General features: G+C 47.9%; 1 protein-coding gene across 1 annotated transcript in view; it reads left to right on the forward strand.

Moving 5' to 3' along the window:
• The first annotated feature begins 2,629 nt into the window (after positions 1-2,629).
• LOC144517777 (fibrinogen C domain-containing protein 1-like) overlaps positions 2,630-15,000 on the forward strand; it is a 16,086-nt gene continuing 3,715 nt past the window's right edge. The window contains exons 1-3 of the mRNA XM_078249898.1: positions 2,630-2,707; positions 13,764-13,879; positions 14,415-14,793. Coding sequence (XP_078106024.1) covers positions 2,630-2,707; positions 13,764-13,879; positions 14,415-14,793 — 573 coding nt within the window. The remainder of the gene's footprint in view (positions 2,708-13,763; positions 13,880-14,414; positions 14,794-15,000) is intronic.

A 15,000-nucleotide genomic window follows, 5' to 3' on the forward strand; every position in this document is an offset into this window, starting at 1 on the left:
TGATTTGATTATTAATTTTCAGAATAAGTGCCATGTTGAGGATTAAAGCATGAAAGTTAAACGAGATTATCAAGAGAAATAATCTGATGTTTGAACTCTAAACATGTTTATGAGGTCAAAGGTTAAAGCAGATTATCACATTATTACAGTCAGATAAAAAACAAATACTATGAAATAAATAAATAAAGTTCTGGTTGAACAGCGAGGCGTTTGAAGACGCTCTGAGGAATCAGTCAAACTAAAGTGGATGTGACAGAAACAGACGCTCAGAGACTCAGAACAGCTGCTCAGCCTCAATCCTCCTGCAATTAGTCTCTACACTTCTCTACAAGTCTCTACACTTCTCTACTAGTCTCTACACTTCTCTACTAGTCTCTACAAGTCTCTACACTTCTCTACTAGTCTCTACAAGTCTCTACACTTCTCTACTAGTTTCTACAAGTCTCTACACTTCTCTACTAGTCTCTACACTTCTCGATTAGTCTCTACAAGTCTCTACAAGTCTCTACAAGTCTCTACACTTTTCTACTAGTCTCTACTAGTCTCTACACTTCTCTACTAGTCTCTACACTTCTCTACAAGTCTCTACACTTCTCTACAAGTCTCTAAAAGTCTCTACACTTCTCTACAAGTCTCTACAACTCTCTACACTTCTCTACTAGTCTCTACACTTCTCTACTAGTCTCTACAAGTCTCTACACTTCTCTACAAGTCTCTACAAGTCTCTACACTTCTCTACTAGTCTCAACAAGTCTCTACACTTCTCTACTAGTCTCTACAAGTCTCTACACTTCTCTACTAGTCTCTACAAGTCTCTACACTTCTCTACTAGACTCTACAAGTCTCTACACTTCTCTACTAGTCTCTACACTTCTCTATTAGTCTCTACAAGTCTCTACAGGTCTCTACTAGTCTCTACAAGTCTCTACACTTCTCTACTAGTCTCTACACTTCTCTACAAGTCTCTACAAGTCTCTACACTTCTCTACTAGTCTCTACACTTCTCTACTAGTCTCTACACTTCTCTACTAGTCTCTACAAGTCTCTACACTTCTCTACAAGTCTCTACAAGTCTCTACTCTTCTCTACTAGTCTCTACACTTCTCTACTAGTCTCTACAAGTCTCTACACTTCTCTACAAGTCTCTACAAGTCTCTACAAGTCTCTACAAGTCTCTACAAGTCACTACACTTCTCTACTAGTCTCTACACTCCTCTACTAGTCTCTACAAGTCTCTACACTTCTCTACTAGATTCTACAAGTCTCTACATTCTACTAGTCTCTACAAGTCTCTACACTTCTCTACAAGTCTCTACAAGTCTCTACACTTCTCTACTAGTCTCTACACTTCTCTACTAGTCTCTACACTTCTCTACAAGTCTCTACAAGTCTCTACAAGTCACTACACTTCTCTACTAGTTTCTACAAGTCTCTACACTTCTCTACTAGTCTCTACACTTATCTACTAGTCTCTACAAGTCTCTACACTTCTCTACTAGTCTCTATACTTCTCTACTAGTCTCTACAAGTCTCTACACTTCTCTACAAGTCTCTACAAGTCTCTACACTTTTCTACTAGTCTCTACTAGTCTCTACAAGTCTTTACAAGTCTTTACAAGTCTTTACAAGTCTCTACAAGTCTCTACACTTCTCTACAAGTCTCTACAATTTTCTACAAGTCTATACAAGTATTTACAAGTCTGGTTACTGCAGTCCAAATTCTAAATACTGGAGAGAGTCGTATGTCCCGGCCTCTCCCCCACAGACTCCAAGTTCTTGGGGGTTTCCAGGTTGAGAACGTTGAACCCAACGTCACACAACGCCAATGTTAGCTAGATGCTAGTCTCACATTGCCCGACATTACTCTGCTGCTATGTTGAAGGTTATAAAAGCCCGTGCTCTTGTGGAGCTTTGTGCCTGACTGACCGCCACCCTTTCTCGACTTAACGTCACTGAAACAGCCGCTAAAAAGACAGTGACCTCGCTGCCTCCTGTTTATGTCCAGTATACCAGGATGTTGATGAGATATGAGCTTTGGGTGTGTTAGTTTAAACAGAAATGACTTCTTCTACTAGAGATGAAAGCACTTGGTGCACCGAGATCACTTTGGGCTCAGAACTTAAACGCTGACAAACCAAAACGTAGTGCTGGAGACAGAGTCTACCCCAATTTCCACTGACTGCAGAACGGCTGCGTTCCGACTGCGCCCCAGCTCAGGCGGTCCGCAGCCCTCTGGAGCAATTCAGCACACGGCAGATAGTGCGGGACAGGAAGTCGAGCACAGAAACAAAATAAAACATCCGGTTAATTTTCAAAGTAAAATACACCGTGCTCACGGCGGATCATATTTCCCTGCACTACACCTTGAAAACACAGCACAGAGCTGTTCCCCCTCTACTCCTCTGGATGGAAACTAACTGTTGGTGGTTTTGTGGTTCTATTCTATGTGAATTCATGAGATCTCGTGGGTCCTCGTGACTTCAGCTGTCAGTCATGGCCGCAGCCGTTATGCAGCGGAGCCGGACCACATTCTGCATTCGGTGGAAATCCCCAATAATAAAGATCAAACCTTCAACAACTGCAGCTTCCATGATCCCTGCAGGTGACTCAGGTGTGTTTATGTTTCAGGATGATGCTGAATGACAGGTGGACCATCATGAACAATAGCAGCTCAGAACTCGACAGCAAACGACCAACCAATCACAAGGTACATGCTCCTTTAGCTGTTAGCCTGTTAGCTCACCAGTTAGGCCAGGCCCAGTCTGAGTTTACAACAGAAGTGCTAACCACTGAGCCACCGTGCTGCCTTTGGTGTTTCATATATAGACACTCTGGCTCGGGACTCTTGGTGTAACTTTTAAAAGCTGTGGATCGGGATGTACGTTTGACTGACATGCAGCACAAGAATGGGACAGTTATGTATAGGAAAAGATGGTGGGGGGTAGGGTTGGGTACCGAGACCTGGTGCCAATACGGCACCGGTGCCTTAATGACCAGTATCTACTGGACCGAATACCAACGCAGATTTAGGTGCCTCATTTCGGTGTCCCTGATATGCCTGCGCTTCTCTGTGATGCTGTGAAACAGACGTTAGAGGCAACAGAAGCATCGCTGCACGGGACGCTAGTTAACACTATACCTGACAGCAGGTAACATTAGCATCCAGGTAATATCTTACAAATACTTAGGTGTCCATATAGACAATCTTCTCTCACATTGACCATCTGTGTAATAGACTGCAACAGAGATTAGACTTTTTAAGGCGATTTGATAAGGTTGATAATTATTGTGAGAAATCATTAATGTGATCAGTGTCTTCACATAGATGAGTATCATTAATCATTAATAATCATATATAACTAAAGGCATGTCCTTTTCCCATCTGGTGGTTGTTTTTGTCATTTAACAGCAATTTACTAGTGAAATAAGTTATTGTTATAATTTATAGTTATTCTTCTCCGGGAACCATCACCTTATCGTGGTGGAGAGGTTTGTGTGTCCCTATGAACCTGAGGGCTGTGTTGTCTGGAGCTTTGTGCTCCTGGTAGGGTCTCCCAAGGCAAAGTGGTCTCAGGTGAGGGGCCAGACAAAGAATGGTTCAAAAATCCTATGAAACATCGAGGAAGGGATGAAGTGACCCTGCCCGGAGGAAGCCCGGGGCCCCCATCTGGAGCCAGGCCCAGATGGAGGGCTCGTCAGCAAGCATCTGGTGGCCGGGTTTGCCACGGAGCCCGGCCGGGCACAGCCCGAAAAAGCTACGTGGCGGACATCTCTCCATCCCATGGGCCCACCACCTGTGGGAGGAACCGCTGGGGTCGGGTGCGCTGCCACATGGGTGGCAGTGAAGGTCAGGGGCCTCGACGGACCAGACCCGGGCAGCAGAGGCTGGCTCTGGGGGACGTGGAATGTCACCTCTCTGTGGGGGGAAGGAGCCGGAACTTGTGCGGGAGGTGGAGCGCTACCAGTTAGATCTGGTGGGGCTTACCTCTACGCACAGTCTTGGTTCTGGAACCATACTCCTGGATAGGTGTTGGACTCTTTTCTTCTCCGGAGTTGCCCAGGGTGTGAGGCGCCGGGCGGGTGTGGGGATACTCACAAAGCCCCCGGCTGAGCGCCGCTACGTTGGAGTTTAACCCGGTGGACGAGAGGGTCGCCTCCCTACGCCTGCGGGTTGTGGGGGGGAAAACTCTGACTGTTGTTTGTGCATATGCACCGAAACAAGAGTTCGGAGTATTCGGCCTTCTTGGAGACCTTGAGTGGAGTCCTGCATGGGGCTCCAGTCGGGGACTCCATAGTTCTGCTGGGGGGACTTCAACGCGCACGTGGGTAATGATGGAGACACATGGAGAGGCGTGATTGGGAGGAACGGCCTCCCTGATCTAAACCAGAGTGGTTGTTTGTTGTTGGACTTCTGTGCTAGTCATGGATTGTCTATAACGAACACCATGTTCGAACATAGGGATGCTCATAAGTGTACTTGGTACCAGAGCACCCTAGGCCAAAGGTCAATGATCGATTTTATAATTGTTTCATCTGATCTGAGGCCGTATGTTTTGGACACTCGGGTGAAGAGAGGGGCGGAGCTGTCAACCGATCACCATCTGGTGGTGAGTTGGGTCAGGGGGTGGGGGAAGACTCTGGACAGACCTGGTAAGCCCAAACGGGTAGTGCGGGTAAATTGGGAACGTCTGGAGGAGGCCCCTGTCCGACAGACTTTCAACTCACACCTCCGGCGGAGCTTTTCGTGCATCCCTGTGGAGGCTGGGGGCATTGAACCCGAGTGGACAATGTTCAAAGTTTCCATTGCTGAAGCTGCGGTGAGGAGCTGTGGTCTTAGGGTCTTAGGTGCCTCAAGGGGCGGTAACCCACGAACACCGTGGTGGACACCGGTGGTCAGGGAAGCCGTCCGACTGAAGAAGGAGTCTTTCCGGGATATGTTATCCCAGACGACTCCGGAGGCAGTTGTAAGGTCAAAGGGCCCGAAGGGCTGCAGCCTCTGCCGTGAAAGAGGCAAAGCAGCGTGTGTGGGAGAAGTTCGGAGAAGACATGGAGAAGGACTTTCGGTTGGCACCAAGGTACTTCTGGAAAACCGTTCGCCACCTCAGGAGGGGGAAGCGGGGAACCATCCAAGCTGTGTACAGTAAGGATGGGACGCTGTTGACCTCAACTGAGGAGGTAATAGGGCGGTGGAAGGAGCACTTTGAGGAACTCCTAAATCCAACTAATACGCCCTCTATGGTAGAGGCAGAGCTGGAGGATGAGGGGGGATTGGCATCAATTTCACTGGTGGAGGTTGCTGAGGTAGTTAAACAACTCCACAGTGGCAAAGCCCCAGGAATTGATGAGATCCGTCCAGAAATGCTTAAAGCTCTGGGTGTGGAGGGGTTGTCTTGGTTGACACGCCTCTTCAACATTGCGTGGAAGTCTGGGACGGTGCCTAAGGAGTGGCAGACCGGGGTGGTGGTTCCCCTTTTTAAAAAAGGGGGGACCAGAGGGTGTGTGCCAATTACAGGGGTATCACACTTCTCAGCCTCCCCGGTAAAGTCTACTCCAAGGTGCTGGAAAGGAGGGTTCGGTCGATAGTCGAATCTCAGGTTGAAGAGGAACAATGCGGATTCCGTCCTGGTCGTGGAACAACGGACCAGATCTTTACTCTCGCAAGGATCCTGGAGGGAGCCTGGGAGTATGCCCAACCAGTCTACATGTGTTTTGTGGATCTGGAGAAGGCGTATGACCGGGTGCCCCCGGGAGATACTGTGGGAGGTGCTGCGGGAGTACGGGGGTGAGGGGGGTCCCTTCTCAGGGCCATCCAATCTCTGTACGACCAAAGCGAGAGCTGTGTCCGGGTTCTCGGCAGTAAGTCGGACTCGTTTCAGGTGAGAGTTGGCCTCCGCTAGGGCTGCGCTTTGTCACCAATCCTGTTTGTAGTATTTATGGACAGGATATCGAGGAGTAGTCGTGGGTGGAGAGTGGGTTGCAGTTCGGTGGGCTGGGGATCTCGTCGCTGCTTTTTTGCAGATGATGTGGTCCTGATGGCATCATCGGCCTATGACCTTCAGCACTCACTGGATCGGTTCGCAGCCGAGTGTGAAGCGGCTGGGATGAGGATCAGCACCTCTAAATCGGAGACCATGGTTCTCAGCAGGAAACCGATGGAGTGCCTTCTCCAGGTAGGGAATGAGTCCTTACCCCAAGTGAAGGAGTTCAAGTACCTTGGGGGTCTTGTTCGCGAGTGAGGGGACAATGGAGCGGGAGATTGGTCGGAGAATCGGCACAGCAGGTGCAGTATTACATTCAATTTATCGCACCGTTGTGACGAAAAGAGAGCTGAGCCAGAAGGCAAAGCTCTCAATCTACTGGTCAGTTTTTGGTCCTACCCTCATCTATGGTCATGAAGGCTGGGTCATGACCGAAAGAACAAGATCCAGGGTACAAGCGGCCGAAATGGGTTTCCTCAGGAGGGTAGCTGGCGTCTCCCTTAGAGATAGGGTGAGAAGCTCAGTTATCCGTGAGGAGCTCGGAGTAGAGCCGCTGCTCCTTTGCGTCGAAAGGAGCCAGTTGAGGTGGTTCGGGCATCTGGTAAGGATGCCCCCTGGGCGCCTCCCTAGGGAGGTCTTCCAGGCACGTCCAGCTGGGAGGAGACCTCGGGGGAGACCCAGGACTAGGTGGAGGGATTATATCTCTAACCTGGCCTGGGAACGCTTCGGGATCCCCCAGTCGGAGCTGGTTAATGTGGCCCGGGAAAGGGAAGTTTGGGGTCCCCTGCTGGAGCTGCTACCCCCGCGACCCGACCCCGGATAAGCGGATGAAGATGGATGGTTGTAGTTATTACATTATTATTAAATAATCAAATTGTGACCATATGGCTTTAGCAATAAACAAGCCGTTCTTAATATTGTCGACTGTTTAGTAACCTTCTTATTTTTCTTTTTTTTTACTTTCTTAAAAAGTATCGGTTCAGGCACCGTTTAGGCACCGGCACCGTTTTAAAAGTATTACTTTAGTACAGGTATCGAAAAAAAAAAAAAAAGATCCCCAATCCTAGTGGGGCTAGTCTGGATCAACGGGAGGACAGTTCCAGTATAAAGCCTGACGCAGCTCACGACTGGCCCATATGTTGTTATCACAGTTTTTAAAAACCTAAAAATTAGCATCAATATCAGCCTTCAAAATCTAGCTCACCTTATTATGGGCTCTACTGCGATGCTTAATGACTAAACTTTGGTTTTAGTCAAGCCAGATGTATTTATATAATCACACAAAATCACACATTTGCCTCAAAGAGCATTACAGTCTGCACATTATACAACAAACTCCACCCTTAGTCACTTAATTCAGGTTAACGAAAGCTCCACGAAACCTTTGGAATAACAACCCAGCAGGGATCCTTCTTCCACGATGGAAATACGTTGTCTACATAGAGTGATGTCATCTCTCTGTGTGTTTCCAACCCAGTCTCATGGCAGTTTGTGAAATGGTCACATAATTTACGTAATTTATCCTATTGATTCGTGTACACAGCCATATTTATCTCGTTTTTTTTGTGGTGGTCAGCACGTTTTTTTAAACTAATGTATTTCAGTGGGAAGCATCTTTCGTGATCACAGCACGACTGTGGGTTGGGTTTAGGAAAACAATAACGGGACGTGGGACAACAACGGGACCAACCTGATCTCACAGAATTCCGTGAAATGAACACGGCCGCCTGGGGTCTGTGGAAAAGTTTGTGGGTGGGCGGGACAACAATGGGTTGTGTTTAGAAAAAGAAAAACGGGACGGTTGGGTTTAGGAAAAGTGACACGCGGGACCTGATCACCGGTCTCCTGGGTGAAAGTTCTCCCCCCCAACCAACCTCCCTACGCAGATTTTCAGCCTTTAATACTACTCTTTACCGTAGTCGCTCTTAACACATTAGTTTAAAAAATGTGCTGACCAGCACGGGAAAAAAAGAGATAAACGTGTCCGTGTACACGAATCAATAGATTAAATTACGTGACCATTTCACGAACTGCCGTGAGACTGGGTTGGTGTTTCTGTTCTTAAATGGCATTCTCTTCGGGAACAGTAACAACCTTCGAGCTAGCGAGCTACTTCCTTAAAGGAATACGCCACCATTTGTTGAAATAGGGTTATTCACCATCTCCTCTATAGTTATATAGGTGGGAAAATGCATTTTTGTGTCAGTACATGCATTGTCTTAGTCTGGCAGTGCTGGCACTAGCTTAGCTTAGCATAATTAATGGAATCCTGTTGCCAGTTAGCATGTTATGATTAAAAGTAAGCCAACAAAAAAAAAAAAAAAAATTACTTTGTGTGGCCTGCGTATTCACAACGAGTACAAATAGCAATGCATATTATGTCTAGATGATTTCCTAGGCAGATATTGATTTGGGACTATATTGGGTGGAAGCACAGCTGAAGCACTGCTACTTGGCACAGAGATCATGCAGCACCTCTGTGTGAGTACAGGTTTAATAAGGGTCGATATATCCCATAAAATAACCATGCGTCATGTTTACAGTAATCACTTACTCTGTGGACAGCTGTTTATTGGGCACGCTCATCTTGATCTGACAAGTTGAGCCTGGTCATCGATGGCAGTACCTTGTCCCATTCGCCACAGCACAGACACTCTTTTTCAGTCGGCATATGTTGGCATATTCCCCCACACTCACACCACCAGATGGTGTTGGCTCTCAGCCTCACGTCCTCAGGCTGTTGGGTGATTGTAACCTCCTCCTCTCATTCTACTAAAGCACGCAGCTCCTCTTCTGAAAACTCTGGTTCATAGAGGAATGCTTCTGGATCTGGACTGTCTGAGAAGTCATCCTCTTCATCTCTCACAAAATCCGCCATGTTCATCGCCATTCACTGTGTACTGTAGGAAAAATAGCTAGCTGATATTCACGCTGGTATGTTGACAGAAGTTGGGGGTTTCAGGTGCTGCGTGATAGCTTTACGACCATGTAGCAGTGCTTCGCCTGTGCTTCCACCCAATATAGTCCCAAATCAATATCTGCCTATGAAATTGTCTAGTCTTAATCTGCATTGCTATTTGTACTTGTTGTGAATATGCAGGCAACAAGAAGTAATTTGGTTGTTTTTGTTGATGTTGGCTCACTTTTACTCACAACATGCTAACAGCAACATAAGATTCCATTCACTACGCTAAGATAAGCTAGCAGCGGACACTGCCGGACTAAAACATTTATGCACTGAGACAAAAATGTGTTTGCCCACCTATATAAATATAGAGGAGATGGTGAATAACCCTCAACAAACGGTGGCGTATTCCTTCCTTTACTTTAATTTCCCCACTGGGAATTAATAAGGTAATCTGTCTATCAAGTTCAGAGGAAGATGTGGATGGTGCAACAAGTCAGACCTGCTTGTTTTTTTCAGGGAATGATTGTAAAGATTTACAATACACGCAATATGTTTGGGGCATTTCCTCTCTAACACGTTTTGTTTTCCTATCCCAGAATGCATCTGTCGTGTAGCCAGACCTTACTCCACGATGCTGTGGAGACAGACCTACAGAGAGTTAATTCCTGTTAATCTGGAGTTAAACTGCCAGATAAAAGTGGCTCTAATCGGCAGCAGCTGTCTCCTTCACTGATGTCTGCTGAGGATCTACAGATTAAACACACACAGAGACTCGCACGCACAGAGACACACACACACACACACACACACACACACACACACAGACACATACACACACACACACACACACACACACACACACACACACACACACAGACACACACACACACACACACACACAGACACACACACACACACACACACACACACACACACACACACACACACACACACACACACACACACACACACACATACACACACACACACACACACACATACACACACACACACACACACACAATGGGAAAAACATGATAGTTGCAGAGAAAAGAGTCATCCAGTGGAGCGGACATCCTGTTTTATAGCTAACTGTTCATCATTCTGAAACCAGAAGCCATATATATATATATATATATATATATATATATATATATATATATATATATATATATATATATATATATACACACTCACCTAAAGGATTATTAGGAACACCATACTAATTACCGTGTTTGACCCCCTTTCACCTTCAGAACTGCCTTAATTCTTCGTGGCACTGATTCAACAAGGTGCTGGAAGCATTCTTTAGAAATGTTGACCCATATTGATAGGATAGCATCTTTCAGTTGATGGAGATTAGGGGGATGCACATCCAGGGCACGCAGCTCCCGTTCCACCACATCCCAAAGATGTTCTATTGGGATCTGGTGACTGTGGGGGCCATTTTAGTACAGTGAACTCATTGTCATGTTCAAGAAACCAATTTGAAATGATTCGAGCTTTGTGACATGGTGCATCATCCTGCTGGAAGTAGCCATCAGAGGATGGGTACATGGTGGTCATTAAGGGATGGACATGGTCAGAAACATTGCTCAGGTAGGCTGTGGCATTTAAACGATGCCCAATTGGTACTAAGGGTCCTAAAGTGTGATAAGAAAACATCCCCCACACCATTACAACACCACCAGCAGCCTGCCCAGTGGTAACAAGGCATGACGGATCCACCACACCATTACAACACCACCAGCAGCCTGCCCAGTGGTAACAAGGCATGACGGATCCACCACACCATTACAACACCACCACCAGCCTGCCCAGTGGTAACAAGGCATGACGGATCCCCCCACACCATTACACCACCACCACCACCAGCCTGCCCAGTGGTAACAAGGCATGACGGATCCCCCACACCATTACACCACCACCACCAGCAGCCTGCCCAGTGGTAACAAGGCATGACGGATCCCCCACACCATTACACCACCACCAGCCTTCCCAGTGGTAACAAGGCATGACGGATCCCCCACACCATTACACCACCACCAGCCTGCCCAGTGGTAACAAGGCATGACGTATCCCCCACACCATTACACCACCACCAGCCTGCCCAGTGGTAACAAGGCATGACGGATCCCCCACACCATTACACCACCACCACCACCACCACCACCACCAGCCTGCCCAGTGGTAACAAGGCATGACGGATCCCCCACACCATTACAACACCACCAGCAGCCTGCCCAGTGGTAACAAGGCATGACGGATCCCCCACACCATTACACCACCACCAGCAGCCTGCCCAGTGGTAACAAGGCATGACGGATCCCCACACCATTACACCACCACCAGCAGCCTGCCCAGTGGTAACAAGCCATGACGGATCCCCCACACTATTACACCACCACCACCAGCAGCTTGCCCAGTGGTAACAAGGCATGACGGATCCCCCACACCATTACAACACCACCAGCAGCCTGCCCAGTGGTAACAAGGCATGACGGATCCCCCACACCATTACACCACCACCAGCCTGCCCAGTGGTAACAAGGCATGACGGATCCCCCACACCATTACACCACCACCACCAGCAGCCTGCCCAGTGGTAACAAGGCATGACGGATCCCCCACACCATTACAACACCACCACCAGCAGCCTGCCCAGTGGTAACAAGGCATGACGGATCCCCCACACCATTACAACACCACCACCAGCCTGCCCAGTGGTAACAAGGCATGACGGATCCCCCACACCATTACAACACCACCACCAGCCTGCCCAGTGGTAACAAGGCATGACGGATCCATGTTCTCATTCTGTTTACGCCAAATTCTGACTCTACCATCTGAATGTCTCAACAGAAATCGAGACTCATCAGACCAGGCAACATTTTTCCAGTCTTCAAATGTCCAATTTTGGTGCGCTTGTTCAAATTGTAGCCTCATGTTCCTGTTGTTAGTGGAGATGAGTGGTACCCGGTGGGGTCTTCTGCTGGTGTAGCCCACCCCTCTCATGGTTGTTGTGTTGTGGCTTCACAAATGCTTTGCTGCACACCTCGTGGTAACGAGTGGTTATTTGAGTCAAACTTGATCTTCTATCAGCTGGAATCAGTCGGCCCATTCTCCTCTGACCTCTAGCATCAACAAGGCATTTTCGCCCCCCAGGACTGCAGCATACTGGATGTTTTTCCTTTTTCGGACCCTTCTTTGTAAACCCTAGAAATGGTTGTGGGTGAAAATCCCAGTAACTGAACTGTGAAATACTCAGACCAGCCCGTCTGGCACCAACAACCATGCCACGCTCAAAGCTGCTTAGATCACTTTTTGTTCCCATTCTGACATTCAGTTTGGAGTTCAGGAGATTATATATATATATATATATATATATATATATATATATATATATATATATATATATATATACAGTGCTGCTCATAAGTATTCATACCCATGCTGAAGTTGACTAAAAAGAGGAATTAAAAAAAGCATCTTTTGGAAATTGATCTTAATGCCTTAATTAAAAAAAGAGAGGGAAAATCCAACCTTTTAATGAATAATGTAAATAAATAAATGTTCTTCCTTAAAATACAGGGGCCATAATTATACATACCCCTATGTTATATTCCCATAGAGGCAGGCAGACCTTTATTTTGAAAGGCCAGTTATTTCATGGATCCAGGATACTATGATCCTGATAAAGTTCCCTTGGCCATCATCACATACCCTTCACCATACCCCCCCCCCATCATCACATACCCTTCACCATACCCCCCCCCCATCATCATATACCCTTCACCATACCCCCCACATCATCACATACCCTTCACCATACCCCCACATCATCACATACCCTTCACCATACCCCCCCATCATCACATACCCTTCACCATACCCCCCCATCATCACATACCCTTCACCATACCCCCCATCATCACATACCCTTCACCATACCCCCCCATCATCACATACCCTTCACCATACCCCCCATCATCACATACCCTTCACCATACCCCCCCCCCATCATCACATACCCTTCACCATACCCCCCCCCCATCATCACATACCCTTCACCATACCCCCCCATCATCACATACCCTTCACCATACCCCCCCATCATCACATACCCTTCACCATACCCCCCCCATCATCACATACCCTTCACCATACCCCCCCACATCATCACATACCCTTCACCATACCCCCACATCATCACATACCCTTCACCATACCCCCCCATCATCACATACCCTTCACCATACCCCCCCATCATCACATACCCTTCACCATAACCCCCATCATCACATACCCTTCACCATACCCCCCCCATCATCACATACCCTTCACCATACCCCCCCATCATCACATACCCTTCACCATACCCCCCACATCATCACATACCCTTCACCATACCCCCCCCCCATCATCACATACCCTTCACCATACCCCCCCCCCATCATCACATACCCTTCACCATACCCCCCCCCCATCATCACATACCTTTCACCATACCCCCCCCCCATCATCACATACCCTTCACCATACCCCCCCCCCATCATCACATAGCCTTCACCATACCCCCCCCATCATCACATACCCTTCACCATACCCCCCCATCATCACATACCCTTCACCATAACCCCCATCATCACATACCCTTCACCATAACCCCCATCATCACATACCCTTCACCTGACACCAACTTCTATATATGACATAGGAAGGGAAGGACTTCAGAGTAAACATCAATACTAATGTGACATACTTTTACTAGAATGACGTCAAGTTAACAGAATAAGTAACTCTTTGGTCACATGACTGAAGTGATGTTTAAAGTATATTCTGTGGGTGTGTGTGTGTGTGTCTGTCTGTGTCTGCAGAGATGCTGCAGCTTCCTGTTGTGGTTCGTCGTTACGCTGGTTGTCGTAGTAGTGGTTGCCATCACAACAGTCCTCATCCTGTACCTTAACCAGTATCCTCTGCCCTTCATCAGCAGGTAATCTGATAAATCTGCTACAGTAATAGATTACATTTAGACTCATTCATTAAATAAAGTGCTCAGCTACTGAGATTTCAAATCATTTCCCAATTCTCCAATTTACCTTGCTTAGCGACAAAGAGCAGGGGGAATGAGAGGAGGAACACCAGAGCAGGAGGAATGAGAGGGGGGAACACCAGAGCAGGAGGAATGAGAGGGGGGAACACCAGAGCAGGGGGAATGAGAGGGGGGAACACCAGAGCAGGGGGAATGAGAGGGGGAAACACCAGAGAAGGGGGGAACACCAGAGCAGGAGGAATGAGAGGGGGGAACACCAGAGCAGGGGGAATGAGAGGGGGGAACACCAGAGCAGGAGGAATGAGAGGGGGGAACACCAGAGCAGGGGGAATGAGAGGGGGAACACCAGAGCAGGGGGAATGAGAGGGGGAAACACCAGAGCAGGGGGAATGAGAGGGGGAAACGAGTATTTCGTTTTAAACTAAAATGTAGCAATTTCTTTCTGTCTGTCTCTCTATCTCTCTTGTTGCCTAAGTAACAGGGGCGGAGTGTCCCCCTCCTCCTCCTCGCCCGCGATCTCGACCAATCCCAGAGACTCTGGCGCCCTGGTGTCAGTGTCCCGTGTGACAGACGGAGAGCCAATCAGCATCTTCCTAGACCCAAACTGCCCGGACTACAGCGAGAGCTTCCTGCGCTGGGAAGCGCTGCAGAGCTCCCTGCTGCACGCGCTGACCAATCACAACTCAGATGGCTGGCAGGACACGGGATTGGCCCCCCGGCTGGCCGAGGAGCTGAAGGCGCTGGCGGGACACGCCCACCATCTCAGGCTGGAAGCTGATTCGCTGAAGAGAGGTCAGGGTGTTCTGGAGCAGCGGCTCGACGAGCTGCAAAGCGAGCAGAGACGCATCATGCAGGTCACAGCCTAATAACCACATAACTTCATATTTAAATGAATACAAATCAGAGTGAAATAACTGAGGAAGTTCTCTGTGTGTTACCTGTGTCCCTGTGTTACCTGTCTCTCTTTGTTACCTGTCTCCCTGTCGTCAACCTGTGTTACCTGTCTCCCTGTGTTACCTGTCTCCCTGTGTTACCTGTCTCCCTGTGTTACCTGTCTCCCT

Source organism: Sander vitreus, chromosome 5 (genome assembly GCF_031162955.1).
Source record: "Sander vitreus isolate 19-12246 chromosome 5, sanVit1, whole genome shotgun sequence".
Lineage (NCBI taxonomy): Eukaryota > Metazoa > Chordata > Actinopteri > Perciformes > Percidae > Sander > Sander vitreus.